We start from the raw sequence: 25957 nt of genomic DNA, 5'->3' as shown, positions 1-25957 counted from the left end.
TGGTATTGGTAGTCAAAAGAAAAGCCGCTTTTTTACGAAAATAAGTTCAGAAACACTACAAGGCATATTATTTTTTTTTATTTAAATTTTTTTTATAGGAAAAATTACGCGCACACTATTATGCTAAAATGTTAAATTCATAAAATATTTAAAATGGAAGTCACTTTATCGACAAAGGTTTTTATGAAATATTTAACTACCTACATTTTCACCATTAAGTTCAGTTAAATAATTCAACCCCTCAATTCATCAGTTGAGTGTGTGAAGTCAATACATAAAGTTGTTCTCATTATCCAATATTAATATTAGTATATTTATTTAATACGTACATTAAATAATATACTTAATTCTTGTTTTGTATTACAAAATTGACCACATTAAGAAATATTTATTAATTTACAATGGCATCATCGAACACTTTAGCCGTAAAGACGCATTTAACAGAATTCAAAAGTAATTCGGACAAGGATACTTTGAGCGAGGTGAGTTTAGAACCAATTATTAAGTCGTTCGTGGTTCAGTTTACACTATTCAACAATCGTAAGGTTTTAAGAAAGCTGTCCGCCATTTTGTTATCGTCTCGTGTTGGAAATGCTTAAATTTAACAGCTTTATATATTTCTACTCTTCTAATATTTCCAATAAGACTGATGGCTTAGTTTAGTACCATCTAATATTAAAATATTTATAACAACTGAATATTATAAAACTGTCTTTTAAACCTAATGCTGGAACTAGATAATTAATTATATTAAAGTTAAAACTGGTTGCAGGCTTCCGAAAGTGGTACGAGCAATTCTGTTTTAACTTCAGCGGAGGATTTACAAAAACTAGCTGTTATACTTGGATTAAATAATGCGGAAGATGTCTACCAAGAAAGATTTCGCGTGGATAGACGTAGGCTGGAAGGAATGTTGGCTGGTAATTATGCATTAATCATAAACTGTAACGTATTTATACCAAACATAAAATATTTATTATTTAATATAAAAACTTTCAGAAAATTTGGAAGAATCACAAACGGCTCAAATTTTTTTCCATAGGGTAAGGAAACATTTTATTTACTATATTAATCATAATCACACACATGTACTAAATAGTTTAAATAATTGTAGATAATGAATGAAACGAACACTTTAATAAATTGGCCAGCACGACTAAAGATTGGAGCTCGATCGAAGAAAGGTAATGTACGGTACATTTAATTTTTTTTATTTTTAACAGTAAATAAATTAATTTTAATGTTATTTGCAATAATATTAACATTTTGCGCTGTTATTTAATATATCGTTATATTAATTTAACTTAAATTTATATTTTAATAAAAAAAATTATTAAAAAAAATAGATTCAATTCGAATTTTAGAACGCAACGTAACAACCGTATATTCAAAAATTTTGGCGCGCTGGCGCCGTATGAGAGCCGCGCTGTTCGCCATGGCGCCAACCCGTCGCGCATTGTTATTCATTTTGAACATTTTCATATAACCGCGCGCGTCTGCTATGAAGTATAACTAATTTAATATTTTATCAATTATCAATTATAATCGAATGAAATAACCATGGTTTACAATGAGGAGTGTGATGAATTTCTGTACAATCAAATTTTTAAAATTAGGCGTAATAATTTTAATGATTTATTAATAAAAATAGGTATGTATATACTTGCAACGAAATATTTTTTAAAAAATTGTACATGTAAGTCTATTTACATTTCAATTTTTTTTACTTCGCTAGATCCCCATGTGCGCATTGCTGGAAGAATTGATGATGTGCAATTAGCCCGAGAGAAGATTATGCAAGTGTTGGATACTAGGGTGAGTTCTTTAACATGTATGTTGCAGAATGTTTAGTGGCAGTAACACCATTTACTTCTATATCTATCTAATTATGAACTAAAATTATTAAATAACAAGATAATTGATCCGTTTTATGTATAGGGTATTTAATTGTTAAAAAAAACTTTAAACACACAATTTGCTATGGCGGACCTAATGACTTAGGTATTTAAATTAAAAGTCTTGATCTACGCCTAATCGATTTAGTTATTCAACATTTGGATATTTAGTATATCAAACGTAAATATTTATTTTCTTTCGCATAACGTTTACATGTAAAGATATATTGTTCAATATTATGTTGTTAGCGGTGGGATATATATTCCTGAATTTTATTAATATTATTTATGAATAAATAACCTATTTATAAATTATTTTTGTGTTGTCATTAAATAATATAGGTTAGGTTTATTTTTAGGGATTTTGACGACGTGTTGACTTATATAGTTTATTAACAAATTCTGTTTACAACAATGGTGTTGATATTTTTTTAGGAGGACGGAAGTTCTCTGTTGCTGTTTTGGTATTTCAGATTTCGTCTTTTTAACATTGTGTCTAAAGTAATTATTGCAATTAATTATTATTATTAGTAATACAATTTTTTATTATTATAATTATTCTAAGATATTGACGATAGTATTTTGAATTAAAATTTTACTATTTTGATATACACATTGGTTTAACTAATAAAAAATGTTTTAGTTCCACGGGAAGCGCATTATCGCGCGGTAGATATAAATATCTAACGAGCGGTATAGCGGTTCCGGTCAGACGTACATAGTATTATATGAATATTTCTAGCTTTATGTAAAGATATTAGTTTTATATTGACATTATGTAAGTCATTTAAATATATTAGGGGTAATTAATGAAAATATATATATTTGGAACAGGAACTTATTGTTCTTTATGTACGTAAGCGAAATTTAAATTCATTTAATCGTACCAAAACATGAAAATGACTTTAGTTTTCCTAATAATTCGAAAAATATTCTTATAAATATAAAAGAGCAAGTGTATATTTCGTAGTAGTTCCGTCGGTCGATATGTATTGTTCACAAAATTATTTCTTTTCTTTATTTAACCAATAAATAGAGAGATTATACTAAAAATGTTGCAATTATTTATTTTTCTACTGTAATGCAATTGGAAAATAATTTTGACTGTAAAAAATCTTTCGGGACATCTAGTCTATATATATAAAAATGAATGTGTATCTATCTGTGTATTGCCGTGAATATTTCGTAAATTATGTACACCCCGGGAAGATTTTTAATTTTTTTTTAACAATTTATGTTTTGGATATTAAAACTGACTTTTTATTTAGATGCTTGACACAACGCGTAACCTAGTCAGTTATAAAATTAAAAACTACTAACAATATTAAGTAATTGGTAACATAATACAGAAATTATATCCAAAAATATTTATCCAATTACCCTTAATAAATATTAAAAAAAAAATCGAAATTGCCTTCAAAAAAAATATTTTTTCAAGTTTTTTTTTTGGTGCAGCAATTTAAACACATAAATATACACAGACACTAGTTCTAATATAAATAAATATTAGCTGTATTGTAACATAAATAATTGTTTTTACAGGATGATTGAAAATAGATATGAAAGTTTTAAATACGTGAATGTATATAATTTGCTGGTAAATAACATGTGGTACATCCTATTCAAAATCAATAGTTTCAGAAATAATAAATATGGTAATGATAATATATTAAGAAAATGTGATACATTTAAAAAAATTTTTAATATCTATCCTTGCAGATGTACTGCCAGAAACTATCTTGTCGCATTCCAATAGCAAAAATACATTAGCGTTACATATTAGAGGGAACGGAAGGTATTGTCGCTTTCTTAACGCTTAATAGCCTAGAGTTTCAATTTTGATACCAATCTTTTAAACCGAATGTTCACATTACTATTAGTTTTTTTTATAGGTTGGCTGTACGAATTTTACTGTTGTATAATATTCTTTCCAAAGAAATTTAAAAAAAAATCTATTTTTCCCTTCATCTAGACCCTCAAGCAAACACAGTAATATTTAAAAAACAATCACTTTCGTAAATCAGGCTATTAAGGGTTAAGTTAAATTCACACGACTACATTTTTAAGTAGTTTTTATTTCTAATTAATAATATATTCACCTTCGTTATCAACAACCTTTTGCCATCTGGTATACAAAATCAATGCCGGAGCGGTAACAAATCAATCTGTTTTTCTGATAAATATGTCGACAGAAATCACATTACTTTCCTGTCCCCCTAATATTTCAGAGTGATCACTTTATATAGGTTGATGTCATAAATATTACACAATCGTAACTGAATCATGCTGTATATTTCGCAGAACCACAGATTATAAATACTGGCGACATAGATATACGAAAAAAAAAAATATTAAAATTTAATAAACAAATAAGAAAAAAATACGCTTTTGTTTAATACTATGTATATGGGTTGATGCTCTTACTTTAAACATAAATTGATAATTTTTTTTTTGAAAAGTCATCCCGTATGCACATGATAATTTACCAAAAATGTTCACAGCGATTGTTTATATGGTTTTTTATTCTATCGAGTGCAGACAGACAGACACGCATTCATTTTTATTTATACACACGATACTTTTTATCGGTCAGTGCTGTAAGATTTTTAAAATATTGATCTATTACATACGTTTATATATATAAACGAATTTTCAAATGTATGTTCATATTTAAATAAATAAATAAATTGTGTTATTTTTCGCAGAGCAACCGGGTTACAATGAAAATTGATGTCAGTTACACCGACCACTCCCATATCATCGGCAAGGTAAGTATGTTTTTTTTAATAAATTTAAATTAGAAAATTCTTTATTCAAAATATGATGGATATATATCTCTTAGTCTATATCAGAGTTCCCCAAACTTTTTTGTGTCGTATACCCCTTGCCATGTTTTTCCGTGTTGGGTAGACCCCCTACTTACCTGATATTGATTTACTGTAAATTTCTAACTGTAGGGAAGTTTAGTGTTAAAAACTTAAAGTAAAAACACATTAATTAACACATTTATTAATTGAATTTAAATTAAAAGTACTCAAAATAAAATTTTGTATCTGTTATGTAAAATATACGTAACATTAATTAAACATAAAAAACTATAAATAAAATAACACAAGCAATAATTTTTTTACTTCATAGGTACTTTTATAAATAATGTAAATGTTTTGTTTTTCGTTGACGTAGACCCCTTGCATGTTGTCATAGACTCCTAAGGGTCGATATAGACCACTTTGGGAATCACTGATCTATATGTTCGAATAATATGCTTCATACTTGAAAAGAAGGAGTGTGTATAATTTAGTAGGACTATTTTTTTAATTACATAAAAAGGATTGAAATATCCTGGAAGTAAATATAATATTAACAAAGTCTGCTATCTTATAAATCTATTTATTTTATAGAAACCCTTAACACAGAAATTTCTTGGATATTTTTTATAAAATCTAAAAATGAAAGTTTTCTAAACATTTACTTTGACAAAAGAAGACATTAAAGATATTTAACAGTAACCTATGTAAGTCGGTGTTTAAAATTGAACGCAACCTTTGTTCCAAATTTAAAAAAAAAAACTTTTTTTTAATTCTCTGACAATGGTAGACAAAAGCATGAAATACCTTCATTATATATAGTTATACAAATAAAAAATCGCATATTCTCGATGCAGTCTCATCATTGGAATGCATGCACGATGCGGGTAGTGGAACTTACCAATGTATCTTTTAATTGCCATGAAACATATCTATTGCCATACACGCGATATCATATACATACGTGTTCGTATATATATATATATATACACGTTCTGGCTTTGAAATTTCGATAATTTATTTATTCTTAAAACTTTATATGCTTATTTCAAAATTAAATTTTGTAAAAGATTTTTTTTGGATATTGCTGTCCAAATGGTACATTCTGCTTGACTTGATTATTTTGGAAGGATGATGGATTGTATCCCCGTGATAGTGATACTACTCGTGATACTCAAGGCGTGTTCAATCCTCTACATCTGGTTTACCACTGCTCATAGTATAAAATAACTATCAGGTGACATATATGATTCGATTCCTTTAATAAATGCTTTATTTACCAAAGTACTTTTAAATATAAAGAATGCAGTGCTAACTCGTTATGGAGACTTCACCTTTTGCGAATCGATTAGTAGGAAATATTCCGCGCCGACTAATCGATTTATATTTTTCTTTATTAACGAATTATTTTTCGATCTGCAGATATTTTTTGACTTTATTGTGGGCTCTTCACAGCTATGGTAGTTTCTGGAACCTTCGTAACTTTGTTGAAATATCCCTTTTTAAGGTGGACTCCCTGAATCTTTTCTTAATCAAACTGTACTCTTCACGAATTATTATAATGCGTACACAAAGAGGTCGGTGTTAAATGATCCTTCATGGATGATAATATTAATAAATGAACGACTAACACATCAAAAACTTCACATTTACAAAACGGACAGAAAATCGAATAACCTTATTACTGAAAACTTGACAGATTTTAAATATTTAATGGAATCAAGCGTTACCTCGCGGAAGTCCATCCTAAGTAAGGAAAGGACCAATATTTAGCCACTTCCGCACATGCAGTGGCAGTCGTGCAATAAAGTGCACCGCCCGCCAGCCCGCTGATAAATGCGTATGCGGCAAACAATGCGAATCACACAACCGCCACCGCCAAATTACTCAACACGTGTTTCCCCCCTCTACGGGGCATCCTCAGGAGTTACGCTATACCGATTATTTCACTCTGTGTTTGGCACTAATACCACTGCATGTGCGGAAGTGGCTAAATATTGGTCCTTTTCTTACTTTGACAGATTTTTTAATTTCAATTTTAATTAAACGTTTATAACACAAGTATATAGCTCAAGCTCGTGCAACCGAAGGCTGTTACGGCTGAAAGATTGTCGAGTGACGTCGCTAGGTGCACTGTGGTCACGGTTATCGGGGCTATGCCTTCCATTGGGCGTCCATCGACTCGCCGTCTGATATTTATAGATAACTAGCTGATCCCACAAACGTTGTTTTGCAAAAAAAAAATAAAGTTTTTAATTAACAAATAAAAAATAAGGGTTCATCAAAGAGGGGTGAAAATTTAGCGTTGTATGTATTTTTGTATGTACAAAAAATAAAAATAAAAAATTTGTTTGGTGGACCACCCTTATCATTTAGGGGTATGGAAAATAGATAGTAGCCGATTCTCAGATCTACTGAATACGCATATAAAATTTGGTAAAAATCTGTCTAGCCGTTTCGGAGGAGTACGGTAACAAACATTGTGACATGGAAATTTTATATATTAGATAAATGTAATACAAAAATGTCTAGATTCAGCATTTATTAAAGAGTCTGTAATAATAGGGTGGATTAACAATCAAACGAGTGATGGAAGACACCGGCTGTCATATCCACTTCCCGGACTCTAATCGCACGAGTACCTTGGAGAAGAGCAACCAGGTGTCCATCGCTGGTGACATGGAACGCGTGGAGAGGGCCAGAGCGCGTGTTCGGGTGAGTTCAGATTTATTTCAATGCTCTATTGAAATAAAGTAGTACAAGCCGATGCTCCCTCGGGTGCACTACATCTTCGATACTTTAAAAATATTTAATGGAATCAGGCGTTACTTCGCGGAAGTCCATCCTAAGTAAGAAAAGGACGAATATTTAGCCACTTCCGCACATGCAGTGGTAGTCGTGTAATGAAATGCACCGCCCGCCAGCCCGCTAATAAATGCGCATGCGGCAATAAACGCGAATCACACAAACCGCCACCACCAAATCACTCAACACGTGTTTCACCCCTCCACGGGGCATCTTCAGGAGCTATGTTACACCGATTAATGCCAAACACAGAGAACTCTCTGCGGAAATGGCTAAATATTCGTCCTTTTCTTACTTTAAAAATAGTCATAGGCCACCTTAAACTGCCATTTGGGCAGCAGTTAAAGTCTATCTCTCTTCATTCATTTCTCCCGAAGTTTTATGTGTTGGATACACTTAGAACTATGGAAGAACTAAAATGTTCATTTAAAATATGAATCGATTTGATTTTTTCTTAATAATCCTAAAGTTAAAGGTATAAAATATTTAAATGTGTGAATACATACAAATAATACAGAACGTAATGAATATTTATCAATAAAAAGCTTTTTAAAAATAGTGTGAATGTCTATTTCATTTCTCAGGAAAAATCTTTAAAGGTTACTCCAATACCTCGCTTTACGTTGTTTCTTTTTCAGTTTTTTCGAAAACACGTCACTTAATTCGTATTGACTTTTACTGTTGATCTTAATATTTTCGAAGTTACGTTGTCTTGCGTTCGATTCTTTACATGGTTCGCTATAGAAAATCTTAATTCATTTTGCGTCCTTACAATTTGCATAGTGTTTTTTGAAATGTAACCATGACGTAATGTGAGGTACAAAGTGATCAGTTCAAAATAAATTACGTTAATTTTACTTTTAATTTTGAGTAGAGGTAATGACTCAAGATTCAGAAGTCGAGCTATACTATTTATAAACGTATCAAATTTAAACACTTATAAAATCCTCCATGAATATATGTTTAAAAACGTTCGTGTATCGTTCCCTATGATAAAATCAAATTTAAAATGTCTTTTTTTTAAATAGTATTAAGTAAGGTGTAAACCTTTGAATTATCGATTATTTTTATTATAAGCAGCAAACCACCACTGGCACAAAATGACCTGACCTGCTGAGAAGAACTAGAAACTCAACATTTATAATATTAACAATGTAAATGAGTCAACAGACCTATTTCCATACATTTTTATCAACTTTAATCTCTTGAATGATTTAATAATAATATAATTAAGAAAAATGAAGATCTAAGACATATTGTGTCAACCCACCTTACACCTATGAGATACTGGTCTTTTGTAAACAGCATTACTTCCAGGCCCTCACTCCACTGGTGTTCAGCTTTGAGCTGCCAATAGTGGCGTCATCTCAACCGCTGCCCGACATCAACTCGCCTTACGTGCAGCAGTTGCAGGAGCAGTACAACGTACAGGTTTGTACCTTCTTAACTTTGTATTTAATGGAATCAGGCGTTACCTCGCGGAAGTCCATCCTAAGTAAGAAAAGGTCCAATATTTAGCCACTTCCGCACATGCAGTAGTCGTGCAATAAAAAGCACCGCCCGCCAGCCCGCTGATAAATGCGTATGCGGCCAACAATGCAAATCACACAACCGCCACCGTCAGATTACTCAACACGTGTTTCACCTCTCCACGAGGCATCTTCAGGAGTTATGTTGGCATTATGCTGGCGGGCGGTGCACTTTGTTGCACGACTACCACTGCATGTGCGGAAGTGGCTAAGTATTGGTCCTTTTCTTACTTCTTAACTTTGTACCTACACCGGCTTCGTTTTTTATATAGATTTTAATGCTAAAATAGCATATGGTAATAAAAATATATTACCCACTTAATATTTTGTAACAAGTTTCTAGAATATTCTTAGAGTTATCCAACCGGCAACATAGCGCTGCGACCCGATACGATCAGATTTATAATTATGTGCAGTAAATGTAATGGTTTAAGATATTTATTAACGAAATAATTTTATTTTATTCTCGACAACGAACAGTTTTATAGATCAACTATTTTATTCTTGTTGTACATTTAATTAAAATCTTTATTGTTTTCAAAAGAAATATTTCTGTCTTATATAGATGTAATCTTAAAATGCCTAAAAAAATATCTTCGTTATGTTATACATATAAGATCTGTGACCAACCCCACAACCTTTACTGGAGGAATTTAATAAAATGCTTTCTTCGCTAATATCTACTCAAAATAAGAAATATTCCTATAAAATTTGAAGTATCTAAGCGTTATTATTTTAGAAATATCGTGATGAACATATAACAAAACGAAAGTATAATTTGTATATATGTTATATAAACAACCATAACTTATGTACGATATATACTATGTATTGTATGCTGTATAATATATACTATATACAACTATAATGAAAATATTAATCAAACGCTAACAACATACACACTTACTGAGCAGGTAGCCCAGCTGGACATGACTTGGAATCGATGGTCGCGGGTTTGATTCCTTGAAAAAAAAATGCAATTGCATATAATTCACATTTTCTGTATTACTTATAAAGAGTTGCCACAACTCATAAACAAGTTTCTAGAGGATGGACAGCAGTATTCTCTCCATATCATAATAACACATCGCCAACCCACCTGCCAAGCGTGGCGATTATGGTGTATCTCTGTGGAAGAGGTCTATTCCTAGCAGTGAACGTATCTATGGGCAGAAACGATGATATATTGTAAATAGTCTCGAGTTATAAGAACATCTGTACTAGAAAAGTGTTCAATAAAGAGTTCTTTCCATGTTCAGGTGATGCTGCGAAACCGTCCAAAGCTGCACGCTAACTTGCTGGTGGTGAAGGGAGTGCAGTGGGAGGTGCAGGCCACGATGGAGGCAACCGGCCTCCTCATGAATTACATGTGCGGACCTCTTGCTGTAAGTACTCTCAAGTAATTACTTATTACATACATATTAATATGAATCTTTTAAAAATAGAGGTAAAATTCGTTTATTCAACATTGGAACTTTTAGCAGAACTCTTATATATCGTCATCTTATTTCTTTAATTTGTTTTATTTTATACTCTACTCTGCTTCGCAAGGTGTTGTAGTTGTGGAGAAGAAGCATGAAGAAACTCCACTTGTATACAATATTACTTATGATAACTATTAATCATAGCATATGTCATATTAGAACGAAAAATGATTTTAAAATTTTATTAAAATCTCTTTGGTTGTAGTATACGTATCTGGCTGTTTTTGATGATATTAAAAAAGTAACGTTTTTTAAAAAGAAAGAAAATAATTTGTATTGTTTTTCGAATTATTTTATATTTGGTTTTCGCCCTGTCAAAATGTTTTCGAATGACGCCTATGTACTATAGTTAAATGTAAATATCTTTTACGAAAAAACGAGAAAGTACTTTTTTCCCAATAAATCACATTTTAATTTTATTTTTTAATTTGTATCCCAGAGACATTAAGAGACTGGGGCTTTGTTTTACAATTAAAGTTAATATATATTTGTTTTTCCGTGTCAGTGTTTACTTGTATTTTTGCTAAACTACTCTTAAAAAATTCAAGGAACTGAAAGGTCATATCCGATGAAGCTGTGAAAGCCCACCAACCTAAAAGAAACAATGCTATGTTCCTTCTTAAATTATTTCAAAACTTAATTCTTGAACTATTTTAAACTAAAACTTGCGCATCTTACCGCCTAGCAATATTCCGTTCATTCGGTTTTTAACATAACAGATTGCATTCTTCCTCGTCCCTATATTCACCATTTTTTTTCGTGGAAAAATCCTGCATGGAATACTCCTTTGATACGGGGACAACGAAAGGTTTATGCCGGACTCCTACCGGAACAAACCCGACAGCCTTCTTGAAAGCCTTTTGTTAAAACTACCAGCAAAACTTTCGCATACTACCGTAGTTTTAACAACGGTGCGCTAGTGCATTAACTCCTTACTTGATCACCCTGAATCCATCCCAAGCCCATGATAAGAGAGTTAGAGAAAGGTGCGGTATAACACCCTCCGACGTCTAGGTCTCTCCCATGTTAACCTTTTGTTAACCTCTATTGATAACTTGTTTACAAATCAAATATTCGTATTTATATAATTTAAACTGTCACATTCAATATTGTGATTTTTATTCACCATCTAAACCTCTTTCGCCTAATAAACAGCCTTTTTTTATGGCAGTAATTTTTTCAGATTTTTTATTTAATTATTAATCTTAAAAATAATTAGTTGTTAGATACGGTCTATTTATTACATTTTTATCTTTTTCCCATCTTTATAATTCATTTAAATTATTTTATATCTTACTTACTAATTTATTCCCAGTTCTTACGTGCATGACCTATTTAAAAATAGGTGGCATTTTCAAAATCAGGTATTTACCACAATTTTCCAATTTTTAATTGAATAATCTCATTATTGTATTTTTATTTTTACTTTGGCAGTCTTTTTCATCTAAGATATAACTTATCAAAATTTTATTGTTTATTACGACTAGCTTAGTTCATTTATTTACAATTTTTTTTTTATATTTTATACTATCTTCTATTATTATAAATATTGTGTTAAGTCATCACATGAGTCCGGTTCGTATTTCAGAGTCAGACGAAGGTGCAGATGAGCCTGGAGATCTCACCGATGCACCACGGCGTGGTCGTGGGCCGCGGTGCGGAACAGCTCAAGGTCATCATGAAGGGCACCGGGACACAGATCATGTTTCCGGACGCCGAGGATCCCAACATCCCCACGCTGCGCAAGAGTTGTGTCACCATCACCGGACAGATGAAGGACGTGTACGCAGCGCGACAGCAACTAGTGGTGACTATTCTATATTTTTGATTATAGGGTGGGAGCCCACGAAATGTATCCCCCCCCCCTTTTTTTTCATTTCCACATTAGATATTTTATATATACTACTCAAAACAAAATAGGGCCCACCATCATTTTGCCCCTTAATTTATGTGCATACATGATTATTAAATTTTTACAATTAGCCGATGTTGAATTAGGGTTTTACACATTAAGTAAACACAAAATAACGTTTGAATTGTTTAATTTTATCGCAATACACTCAAATACACATTTTTAGAGAAAATGAGCACTAAGTAGACTGTCAATAAAAACTTTTATAGTCACTGTTTGTTTTTAATAAACTTGCCGGGAGCTATTCTTTAGTATCGAGTAGGACCTCCTTTGCTCCGTATGCACTCTCTGAGCCTATCTGGAACACTCTCAATCAGATGAGTGATGTTTTGGTCGGGTATTCGTTCCCAACAGAGTTTCAGCGCGTTTATGAGGTCCTGTTGGCTGTTAACGTGACTATGGGTCTCTTTAAGACTTTTTTTCAATTAATCCCATAAATGCTCAATCGGGTTGAGATCGGGACTCATTGCTGGCCAAGGTAAAACCGAGATATTGACATCAGAAAGTGCCATCTGAGTGACCCTATCTATATGCGCACGAGCGTTGTCTTGCATAAACACAAAATTATCACTTACTCTTTGTGAATTTGGGATGACATAAGGTCGGATTACTTGCTCGACGTAACTGGCTGCAGTGACCGTCCCTTCGTTCAAGATCACCAGCTCTGTTTTGCCTAACAAGCTTATTCCGCCCCATATCATCATACTCGGGCCCCCAAAACGATCAGTACCGTGCATGCATGGTTCAGTAAAGCGTTCTCCTTCTCTTCTCCACACACGTACACGTCTGTCATCGCTAAAAAACTTTACTTTACACTCGTCTGAAAAGAGTACTGTCCTCCAATTGTCCATGGTCCAATCCAAATGCTCACACGCATACCTCAAACGTGTTGCCCGGTGAGCCCTTGTTAATTTTAAACGAATAACACGCATCCTAGAATGTTGCCTGTCCTCGTGGAGTCGATTCCGAATGGTTTGAACACTAACGCGTGTGCCAGTAGATTGCCTTAGCCGGGATTGTAAGGTCCGGGCGGTAGTCGTGCGGTCCCGGCGCGCAGTCAATCGAATGTACCGGTCTTCTTGAGCAGTTGTGGCTCGAATCCTTCCTGATCCAGGTCTTCTAGCCACACTACCTGTCTCCTGGAACTGCTCCCATATGTTTCGAATAGCTCGCCGTGACACACCAAGGCGAGATGCAACTGATCTTTGCGATTCTCCCTCTTGAAGCAAAAGAACTGCCCTTGTCGAAGTTTCCACATCCATATGACGACGAGAACCTGGCATTGTAATCGGGAATAATGCCGAAACGAAAAAAACACAGCTAAACAAAGTGTGATCAAAGCATTGCGCTTAAAGCAAGACTGAGAACACAAACGATTGAAAATTTAAGAAATGGATAAATTTAAGCACTTTACTTTTTTGTCTACCCACTTGAAATCAACAAAAAAGTTAACTTTTAAAACATCATTATGAACTAATAAACATGTGTGCTAGAAGTGGTAGTGCTTCATTTTGTCAATGATTAGTATATGAGTTATTTATAAACACGATTAGAGACAAAGTTGCGGTGGGCCCTATTTTGTTTTGAGTAGTTTATTTTATGCAGTGACTATCGCAGAACGCATTCAAATGCTAATTGACAATTACAAAGATATGCTTAGTAAGAAAAGGACCAATATTTAGCCACTTCCGCACATGCAGTGGTAGTAGTGCAACAATGTGCACCGCCCGCCAGCCCTCTGATAAATGCGTATGCATCAAACAATTCGAATTACACAACCGCCACCGTCGCATTACTCGACACGTGTTTCACCCCTCCACAGGGCATCCTCAGATATATCAAAGATATGCTTCGCAGGGTTTTGTCATATAAAACAATTTGTATAAGAACATTATAAGAGTAGAGGGTCTGTTTCTTAGTGAATTAAATGTTGTTGGTTAAGACGTAAACATATGTAATTGTATAGTGGCGGAATTCGTAAGCATTGTCCTTAGGATTTACAAATATATGCGTATTTATGGTATATATATATATGCTGTGCTTTGTCCCATAATACGCAGTATCATGTCATAGGAACACTGCAAGGCATTCTGCAAACATCGCCACCATGATCCGTCTTGCATTGCCCACGATCACAACTATGTCCTCGGTCCACCTAGTGGGGGCTACCCACACCGCGTCTACCTCATGGTCGCCATCCGAGAACCTTTCGGTATCGATGGGTGCACGAGCGACGCGACTGTTACTTCAGATGAGCAATTCTTCAAGCTTCGTCCGTAGCTTTAGTTTTTCTGTGGATGTCATTTCTGATACGAATATTAAACCAATTTATTTTAATTATTATTTTACATCAAGACAGAGTATAGTACCCGGCGATAAATATTGCACATCGACCTTTGGAAAGAGAAAATCGGCTAACTTCGACTTCGTAGAGCGTTATCTCTGTCTTATACCATCTACGTGACGTTTTGTCAGCCGTTGTACAAAATACGCTAATTATGAAGTACATTCAAATTAAATTGAAAATTGCTAATGTAAGCATAAAAAATAGGACAGTGTACGATAATGACAATGTGTGTGAAGACAAACTACTCCATCTTCAGGGAAGCCTTCCACTAGTGTTGATCTTCGACGTGGCGGACGACGCGTGCCGCGTGAGCAACGACACCGCCACCAAGCTGATGCAGAAGTACAACGTGTTCATCAGCATTCGCCGCAAGCCCAAGCAGGGCATCAGCTCTATCGTCATCAAGGGCATCGAGAGATGCGCTGGTAATATTATAATTTCACCCATAGAACGTCCTCTAGATTCAGGCGTTACAGGCTTCTGGAAACTGTCTCCATCCAACGTCTTCTGATATATTTACTATATGAACCACTTTTCGAAAGGTGACCACGTAAAACGTTTATTCCTATACTTTTCAGCATTTTGGTCCGTTTTGATTTATTTTAATTTCTTTGCTTGCATTTTTCTTAATTCCTTTCTAAATACACCAATACCTCACATTGCGTCGTTGTTACGTTTCAAAAAAACAACGCAAATTGAAACGCCTCAAAGTGAATTAAAATTTTCTATAGCAAACCATGTAAAGATCGAAGATAGGTTCCAGGGCCACGAAAATACTACATTTTAAAAAGAAAATTGAACAAAGTAAACATTTAAAATACAAAAATAATATAACTCTGTCAATAAATAAATTGGAATAATATTTACCTTTTTTGTAACCAGAAACAACACGTAGAAATTTATATAAATTTATTATACTCTTTTTAAAAAAGCACAACACATTACGTAATTGAAACTGACCTCTAAAATTAGCAAAAGAAAGTGAAAATTAAACTTAATTCAAATTGCGTTAAATTAGAACTTAGTTAGAAAGGGAATCCCCGAGTTTTCATGGCATGGCGCAATTCGAAATAAAACTGTTGCCTTCTTTAAGAAAAAAAAATTAAAGACTCGAACCCAAAACAACGCAACCTCGAAAATCTAACGACGCACAGTGAAAATTAGTACTAATTAAGCAGCGACGCAACTTTGAAAAAAACGCAAAGCGAAGTATTGGTGTACTGATATATAGAAATAATGTTATATATACGCAGGTGACATATACGAAGCGCGTCGCGAACTTCTCGGCGGCAAAGAGCCGGTGGTGACCGCTGAGATACCGGAGTCCTACAACATACCTGTCCTTAATGAAGCTCTGCCCAACTTCGGAGTATTCAACCCGTTCGCGCCCGGGGCTTCGCCTTGTTCACCGTTCGGGATGCACCTGGATCTCGGACTTGGCAGCCCGTTGGGAGCTCCGCTTGGAGCTCCGATGCTTCCCGGAGCATTGTCGCCGGGTACTCCGCCCATAGTCGCGCCATGGATGATCTCTCCACAGCACCGCCCGCCTATGCACTACCCCGCCTTACCTCAGCATGCCACTACGCCGCTTGTCTACAAGAACCAACCGCCTTCCTGGAACCGTAAGCACAAAAATACTATATCTCTACTTTTATAACTACTTACAACTTCGTTACAATTAAGGAATGATGTAAATATAAAAGTTTCCAAAGGTCCTATTACATCAATATCACATAATTTGACGTGAATTAGGGTAAAAATATAAATATAAAATACTTTAATTCAACATAGAACCTTTTAACAGAACTCTTATTGGCCTTTATATTATTATCTATTGATTTTTTTATCTATTTTATATTTGACTCTACTCTGTACGTACATATATGTGTGCGTGCGAGTTTGTGTGTCTGTGTGTTCAGGAAAACTTTTAGGATTCTCCGCTATTTTCGTATTCGTGTTCAGCTTGAAGTTTTTGTTTCTGTAGAACCTATAGGTCTGGACATGGACCATTTAGGAAACTAGTCTTTTTTCACCCTTAGTCTTTCCAAAATTCTTATTCACCCTATGTAACAAACATAATTTTTATATTAAAGCCGAAGGTTTAAATTAGTGTCGAGTCCACTTTGGTATTTGCCCCCCTGTGGGGCGTGAATCTCACGTTCGGAAACACTGCTCTAGTGCGTCCCACATACATTGCCTGTGAGTTCGTGTGTGGACTATTTTTTTATTCCAAAATAATCGTCATATCCTCAGCAATGTGCGCCGGGCCAGACGTGGGGGGCATGCAGCAACCAATGCCAATGTTCCCGCCCATGCCGGACAACAGACCGGTAAGATATTTTATTATATATCTCGGACAATATACTAATTACTAATATAAATATACTACTGTGATCAAAAAGTAAGATGAAATTGTAATTTGAAACTCGCGGGCATTAGTAAGAAAGGCATTTTTTCCTAGGTTAGTAGAACTGTCTATAACATTTGCAAAGTGTCTGTCTAAGTAAGAAAAGGACCAATATTTAGCCACATGCAGTGGTAGTCGTGCAATAAAGTGCACCTCCCGCCAGCCCGCTGATAAATGCGTATGCGGCAAACAATGCGAATCACACAACCGCCACCACCAAATTACTCAACACGTGTTTCATCCCTCCACGGGGCATCTTCAGGAGTTACGTTACACCGATTAGTGCCAAACACAGAGTTTAAGTGGCTAAATATTGGTCCTTTTCTTACTTAGGATGAATTTCCGCGAGAACTTCCTGTTTCCATTAAATATTAATTTTTCTTATAACATCACAGCAATAAAATGATATAATCTTGCTTATAATTAATTTAACATACAATTGCTTGTGTCTTGTTCTATAATTTAGAGATTCGTTTTATATTGTTTTCTATTTTTCATTTATTAACATTTAGATATACACATAATTGTGGTCGAGTACGCCAATGGGCACATATATTTTGTACTTTATGCTACTACTAATCCTTTATGTGAATTTAGAGACGGATTTTTAAAATCTCGTTGACAGCATACATAAACGAGAGGCTATCGTCTACTGTGCAGATACAACTCCTCAAGTTCTTTGGACTTATCACCCGTAATGAGTAGTTCGGTGATGCAAGGAGATGGACAGACATCATCAAAACTGTCTTATTGTTTCTGAAGATATTAATGCTGTTAGTCCTAAGGCTTTTACAGCTTCATCAGTACTGAGTTCACGGAGCGGAAGGGTCTGTGAAAAACGTTCTCACTCCGTCAAACACTTCGCTATATGAGAACACTTATCGAGAGCAGCATGGGCACCAGAACTGACCTGGGCATCACGACCACCTTGACCATATGTGTCTAAGTTAGCTATATGGTTAAAATGTATAAATGCCTTTCAGATCACCCTTGGTCAGCTACTAAACTCAAGCTCGCAGGCGAGCAGCGGTTACCAGAGCAATTTCACCGGCAGCTGCGCCTCCCTCGACGTCCAGAACATCTCCGGTCAGTTCAAAATCACCAACATCAATATTACCACCGCCAAAACCTCCACAGCCACCGTCACCAATGTCTTCATCTCTCAACTGTATTCGAAAATCTACATATGTATCAATAAATAAATATTAAGTATACCTACCTCTTATTTATAACTTCTGCTCCATCTTTGTTATGCCAAAAGTTATAATAACAGTAATAAAAAAATAAAACATTTTTCGGAATGGTCACTTTATTTATTATTTTAATGTTTAATTAAAAAATACATTTTTTTTTGGCATCAAACATTCAAAAGGTAAGGAGGTGTATGAAATTCATTTTGTATTGTAAAAGTCCAGTGTTCCCCATTTTTTCTAGCTTTAATTCCCTATATTATCTTTATAGAAATATTCTTCGTGTCCTAACAAAAATATCCAAAAAAAGTATCACAGGGTATTAAAATTTTTCGCTTGGCAACACAAAATGCGTCAAATGTTTACTTACATAAATATTTTCAGAATTTCAGATACGGAAATGATTATTAATGCATTTAACTGAAGGTTGTGCGGTATGCGGTAATGTGAAAATCAAATTTCAGCATATATATATGTATATATATACAAAGATATACATGCGTATGTATACAATTGTAATTTTGCTTATATTAAAATGATTGTACATATTTAATTCCAGGGGGCGACGCCAGTAACGGTAGCAACGTGGAGTCACCGGCCGTGTCGCCGATCAGCAAGACACAACATAGCCCCGGGACTTCGGCCGAGAAAGACCGCTCTCAGCAAGGTTAACTATTACACTACAATACTTCTACACTATTAAAACTACAACATTACTAAACTACTCCACTACTATACTAAAATAGTAGTTAATTAACACTACTGAACTGCTACACTACCAAACCACAACACTACTGAACTATTACAATACTGAACTACTACACTGCTGAACTACTACACTACTGAACTACTACACTGCTGAACTACTACACTGCTGAACTGCTACACTGCTGAACTACTACACTGCTGAACTACAACAATACTGAACTACTACACTGCTGAACTAATACACTACTGAACTACTACACTGCTGAACTACAACAATACTGAAGTACTACACTGCTGAACTACTACACTACTGAACTACTACACTGCTGAACTACTACACTGCTGAACTGCTACACTGCTGGACTACTACACTGCTGAACTACAACAATACTGAACTACTACACTGCTGAACTAATACACTACTGAACTACTACACTGCTGAACTACAACAATACTGAAGTACTACACTGCTGAACTACTACACTGCTGAACTACTACACTGCTGAACTACTACACTGCTGAACTATAACACTGACGAACTGCAACACTATTAAATTACAAAACTTCTACGCGACCAAACAATAACAATACTATACTGCTACGCTACTCAAGTACCACACTACTAAACTACTACTAGCCATTATTTGTTGTTAAACAAATTCCATATATTTCCGTACATTAAGCTTTCATTCTCGACTAGTGACCTAAAGAAGTATTGTGAGGCGTGGAGCGACGTCATAGTCGTCACTGGATAAGAGCAGCGTAAAACTGGATATCGTGGAAATCTTTGGGGGTAGAACCACGCTTTACAGTGGGCGTTCATCAGCTGACGTGATGATGATGTTTATTTTTTATGTGATATGAAGGTGCAGGATCGACGGAGCTGGCGAACCTGATATCCGAGCTGCCGCTGTCTGCACGCCGCGCCGTGGGTTGCGAGAAGAAGACGCTGCAGACCCTGGCGCGCCTGTCGCCGCTCGTAGACTACCGTGCCAAGCGCGCCGAGGCAGAGAAGGTCATCTAACATCGTTTTCCCTTTTTTTATTTTCTAAAATTTTCAAAATTTCACTTTTACACTTTCTCTACTTGCCAAGCTAAAAAGCAGGTGCAAGGTTATTTTCGTGATAGCACGCAGTTTTAAAATAACCATTATATAATTATATCTCCAAATAAATTGTTTTTAAACAATAAAAATTAATTTCAACTATTTCTAAAAACTAAAAAAAGGCGTGCCCCAAGAAAAAAAATTATATTAAAAGAGATTGAGTTGTGCAAATGTGATAGAAAAAAATATAAAACTAAAATAGAGACTAATATATAGCTACTTCTACTATGTAGCAGTAGTCGTGCAATGAAATGCACCGCCCGCCGGCCCGCTGATAAATACGTGTGCGGTAAACAATGCGAAACACTACCTCCGTTAAACTACTCTACACGTGTTTCACCACTCCACGGGGTATCCTCAGGAGTAATGTTACACCGACCAGTGCCAAACACCGAGTGATGAAGAGAGAATCACTCGGTTTTGAGAATTAGAATTCACTTGAGAATCACTTCATTGCATGACTACTGCTGCATAGCGGAAGTAGATATATATTTATCCCTTTCTTAGTTAGAATGGATTTCCGCAAGGTAACGTCTGAATCTATTAGATAAATATAAAATACATAAATACTATGCTTGTTATTTAATTCCTAATACAAATTCGACATGTAATCCATCTTATATCGAATAAGGATTTTTGAATTTAAATGTGCAGGTGATGCGCGAGTCGGTGGGCACAGGGTACCGCGTGCCAACGAGCCACTGGTCCGGCAGCTATCTCAGCAAGACCTCCCCGGGGCCCATCACACTGCCCAACGGCAACGACGCCATGACCACGGTCAGTATCTCTAATTATTCTAGATATTTAGAAACTAAAACAAGTTATATATCTAAGCCTTACAAAGTTCAAGGTCACCAAGGTAGGCTTTGTATGCTTGGAGAATCAGAACTACTGATGTAGCTCATTAATGGGCGTGGGCATATCACTCGTACAAACGATAGTTTGGACCCCCCACTGTTGGACGCTGGCAGCGTAAGAGACTGGTCATCGTCGTGATCTTTGGTGAAGGCCTATGCCTTACAATAGGCATGTGTTAGTTGATATAATAATGATGTTGACATATACGTTTTGAAAACAAACGGTTAATATTTAATGGAATCAGGCGTTACCTTGCGGAAGTCCATACTAAGTAAGAAAAGGACCAATATTTAGCCACTTCCGCCACGTACGAACGATTATCAGTTTTATATGGATATCTGTGGAAGCTTATCGACATATATGGTGACGAAACACCACCTTCCATATACCGTGCTTGCACCACGGTAAGCTGCAAATTTTTTATCTTCTTTTTCACGTTTTCTCTTAGTCCCCATACACCTCTAAAGCGGCTGATACCTTTTACAGGTAGTATATATTTAGTTTTTTTTCCTTTCTTAATTTCAGTTACTAAATCAAATTACCTTAACTTTGACTTTTATCGTCAATTTACGAATTTTAATTTTGTCGTTATAATTATTATATCTATATCTAATTAATTTATTTCTCAATTATTTAAACCTCAAAAAAATTTTATATATTAAATTAACTTGACTTTTTATAACTTTTCTTCTTCATAATCTATTTATGTAATATATGTGATAATCTTTTACTTGTACATGTGGGCACGTCTGTGGCTTAGTACAAAAATATCACAACTGTACCACATTTGCCTGTTCTTCCGAACGGTAGCTTTGTCGTGTCTAGTTTACATATCTAACACTGTACGGTTACAAAATATAGCGAAAAACTACAAAAGAAAATCCAATGTGTATATATGTTATATATATCAGATATATATATTAGACCAGGCCTTCTGCCCACTACCCTTAATTAATTAAATATATATATATGTATTTTTTTTTCTTGTGCCTTTTTGTCGCCAACAACCACTACCCATTTTTATTAAATATAGATATTTTTCTTCTTAATAACGGCACACAATGTAACGTTGCAAGTTAACGTCCCATAAATCTTAGTTAAAATTTTAACCAAAAAAATATAAACACGAGAAACATCTCATAAATCGCATTACAGCAAAAAATTGTTCAACCCTTAGCGGGTAACGGTACATCTCAAGTGGCATGGAGTCGTGGAAAAGTGCTATTGGAATAGCGGATCTTTGTTTTTTTTACAAAAATTTCAATGCGCCCGCGCACCAGCCACAGCAGTTTACACCAGTGCTCGGGAGAAGGATCCTAGCCTCATTCATTCATTAGCTTTCATTAGCTTTATAATAATCGTAATTTAGATATAGAGGTCATAAGGAGGTAAGAGAGTGGTGAACTGTAATAATAAATAGGCTCTCTATTATAAATTAATGATTTGAATTTAGACTAAATAAATGATTAACAACGTTTAGCCGGAGAAGAACTGGAACAGATCGGAGCTGGTGCGCCCCGCCATTGTGGAGACGCCGGCAACACCGCCGCAGAAGAAACTCTGCCGTTACATGCAGCTGTACGAACTGCTTCGTGATATTGGACTCTATAAATATATAGGTGAGTAAAGAAATACCAATTCAATACACTTTCTTACTATACTTCACAGTCTAAAAAGATTAGTATCCTAGTATGAATCTTACATAGTAGTGGAAATAATGCATACATACTTCACTCGACATCATGAACTAAAACAACCGTAGTACCCCAGCGGTTACAGTGGGCAAAACAGATGGGCATTGGGGCTGTAAAGTTCTGGAATCTATACCATGGACCAGTGGCGTACCTAGAACTTTTGCCGCCCGGGGCGATCAGCAGTTTGCCGCCCTTTCTATTATATGTCAATCAAATAGTGGTTTTTATAAATTAATAAATAAATAAATTGTGTTAATTACACATAAATAATTTATTAAGTTATTTAATCAATATTAATTAATACACAGAGTAAATTTTTTTAGACATATTTGTATGCACTCGTAAATATATTTATATAATATCTACTCTTCTAGCTTTCATACTAGAAAAATTGTGTATAATGCTTTCAAAAAAATTTATATTATTTGTGATTTCTTGTTCTATTGACAATATTGCAAGATTTTGTAGTCTTAATTGACACATTGTAGAACGAAAATAATTTTTTTATCAACTTCAATTTTGAGAAGCTTCTTTCGCAACTAGCGACACTGATTGAAATTGTTAAAAAAAATCTTAACAAAATTGCAATGCTGGGAACAGAATTTTCCAACCTATACTGCTGAATAAATTTTTACAGATCAAGAGGGCCCTTCTCCCCGTTTTTCTAATGTTTTGCATCTTTTTTTAGTGTAGGTACAGCCATAAAAACCTGGATCCTTTTTATTTCAATATGGAACTGTTCTTTATCAATGTCATTTATTTGACATTCAAATTCTTCATTTAGTAGGTTACACGGTATTATACATAAATATTTTCTTACAAAGCCATGCAACTGATCGGAGCGTTCTTTTATTTCCTTTATAATTCTGTCCTTAGATGAAAACATTTCTCTTCGTACTTTTTCTTCTAAGGATAGCCCCACGTCTCCACGTCGAATTTTCCCCACTCATATTTTTTCTCCTTCTAACTCGACGCTCAGTCGATATCTCCAACTCTTCACAAATTATTTTGGCTGCTATAACAGCGTTTTGTACTAGCGTATCTCTTTGTTTCATGAAATGTGTTTGCAAAGAATTTTAATTTTATATGGCATTGGTGGACATTTAACCCTTTTACTTGCAGGTATTTTTGAGCGTCTTTAATTTCTAAAAAGACGGGTTCCCATAAATGAAGGTAACATAGAAAAGAAAAAGATTACATAGAATTGAGTAGTATTCAAGCATCTGATCTCGTTTTACTATTTTCTTCTTCTAATTATCATAATAATCATTTATTATACAAGAAAGAAAATAAACATGAAATGAATAAGTTGCTTTTTACAACTATAAGTAAATATAAAAAATGCCGCCCCATGGTAAGTGCCGCCCGGTGCGGACTGCACCCACCGCCCCCCCCTAGGTACGCCACTGCCATGGACTGCGGCAGACTTCAACTCATAAGGTGGACAAACGATTTTGTTATGGTCACTGGAAGTCGCTCGAAGCAGGCCCCCTTTAACTAGTCATAATAAATCTATGGGAGAGGCTTATATCCAGCAATGGACGTCCAATAGTTAAAATGATGATGATGATTTCACTGATCATCCTTGATGAAGTGGCGGTAGAGAGCCACTTCTCCCATCGCTAACGCTTTTCGAAGTGGTAGTAATGTTTACCAGGCAATAAAAACTGTCCAAGTGGAGATGCGACCTTCTTCGGTCGAAAAATAACAGACCACGCTGAGGTCTCATCGTGGTAAACATTGCGCCTAATCTCTCCATTGAAATTCCGTCTAAGCTATCTAAGATTTTGGCAGCCTGTCAATTCCAGGCCAAGCCGTAGCTCTCCGGAGAGCCTTCAGACTTCGTTACCTAAAAAGAGATGTTAAGGTAAGCGCCCTCTGTGCAATCCCTTCGAATCAGTGGAATCTGAAAAGCCGGTTGGATTGCTGAAAACTTTGCATGGCGAATCTAAAGTACGCGTATTTGAGGTAACAGCTGCAAGAATAAAGTCGCCGAGCTACAAGTACGGCCTACTAACTTGCAGCCCAACTACCGGGCGCACTAACAAACAAAAACTTCCAAGAATACCCACCATTTTTAAAAGTACTATCAACTGTTATACAGAGCTATTCAAGAAGCACGAACTGGACATGTCGACGTTTGCTTCGTTGAACGAAGCCGATCTCATCGAAATAGGTGTGACCGCCTTTGGCGCGCGCAGGAAGATGCTGCTAACAATTGCCGGTAAGCTAAAATATACTTTATCAAAGATATTTATAAAAGTAATCATAAAAAAAATACTTTCTTATGTATTTTCCTCCGATCACGGAGCATTAGTAACCTTCGTAGCTTTAATTTAGACATAGGCTTCATCCACCCGATTACATGGTCATTCGCTTCTAGACCCCTTGGTAAGCTCATAGTGGCTCGTGTCAATGGGCACGCCATATAGCACGCAGAGCAGATGGCCGTTAGTGCTATGAGGTTGTGTGCCGTTAGTTCTATGAGTGCACTAGGAGCCAGTAGACGCGGTGTGGGTATACCAACACTAGCTGGACTGCCATAGTCAAGGTCGCGAGGAGTCGCTGAACGTAGACAGCGTCAGACCGGGACCATAGTGAGAATTTTTGGAGGAAGCCTATGTCTTGCAATCAGAGATAATGATGATGATGATTGTATAACTAAAGTTTCTTTATCGAATCTTCACCAGAGCTGCAAAAACAAGCGCACGCAATCAAAGGTAACAATACACCGACTGAGCGAAAATTGATCAACTCGCCACCACATTACGACACTTCGGCGCTGGCGCAAGACAAGTGGTAACGACTTCATGACCAACTCAACACTGGTTCCACCAAGACCACAGATAACCAGACATTGAAACCAAAAACATCATAACCTCAAAACTGCTTTAACGTGTTTTACTGACATAAACAATCAGTGTTGCCATATGTATTGTATAAAATTTGATACAAACACCATTTACATATTTACAAAAGACTTAAATTAAAATATTTTCAAATGAGTATTTAAAACACACTTTAACGTCTGTTTAATGTGAAAATAATAATTACGTTTCATTTAAGACCTACGTGTGAAACATGATCTCAAATATCAATTATTCCTAAAATTGAGACTGATTAATATAGTTAAAAATGCACTTTGATCGTTAAGGCTGTAGCACATTTAGTGTATTAAAAGTTAAATATTTATGGTATAAAAGTCTATTGTATGTT

General features: G+C 35.2%; 1 protein-coding gene across 1 annotated transcript; it reads left to right on the top strand.

The window, feature by feature from the left end:
- Positions 1-267: 267 nt before the first annotated feature.
- On the top strand, positions 268-25957 carry BicC (protein bicaudal C). The gene is made up of 20 exons (XM_068761932.1): positions 268-482; positions 773-920; positions 1000-1043; positions 1115-1184; positions 1736-1815; positions 4601-4663; positions 7268-7417; positions 8825-8938; positions 10296-10421; positions 12109-12327; positions 15036-15204; positions 16033-16401; positions 17033-17109; positions 18170-18272; positions 18936-19043; positions 19951-20099; positions 20844-20966; positions 22528-22666; positions 24846-24965; positions 25432-25957. Exons 1-20 carry the CDS (start codon positions 402-404, stop codon positions 25542-25544), a joined length of 2565 nt encoding a protein of 854 aa, XP_068618033.1. The 5' UTR covers positions 268-401; the 3' UTR covers positions 25545-25957.

This window comes from Battus philenor, unplaced genomic scaffold, assembly GCF_028537555.1.
Source record: "Battus philenor isolate CCGP_79_NKW_IND1 unplaced genomic scaffold, ilBatPhil1.0.hap1 SCAF_15, whole genome shotgun sequence".
Lineage (NCBI taxonomy): Eukaryota > Metazoa > Arthropoda > Insecta > Lepidoptera > Papilionidae > Battus > Battus philenor.
The sequence above is the reverse complement of the archived record's forward strand: the minus strand, read 5'-3'. Positions and strand labels throughout refer to the sequence as shown.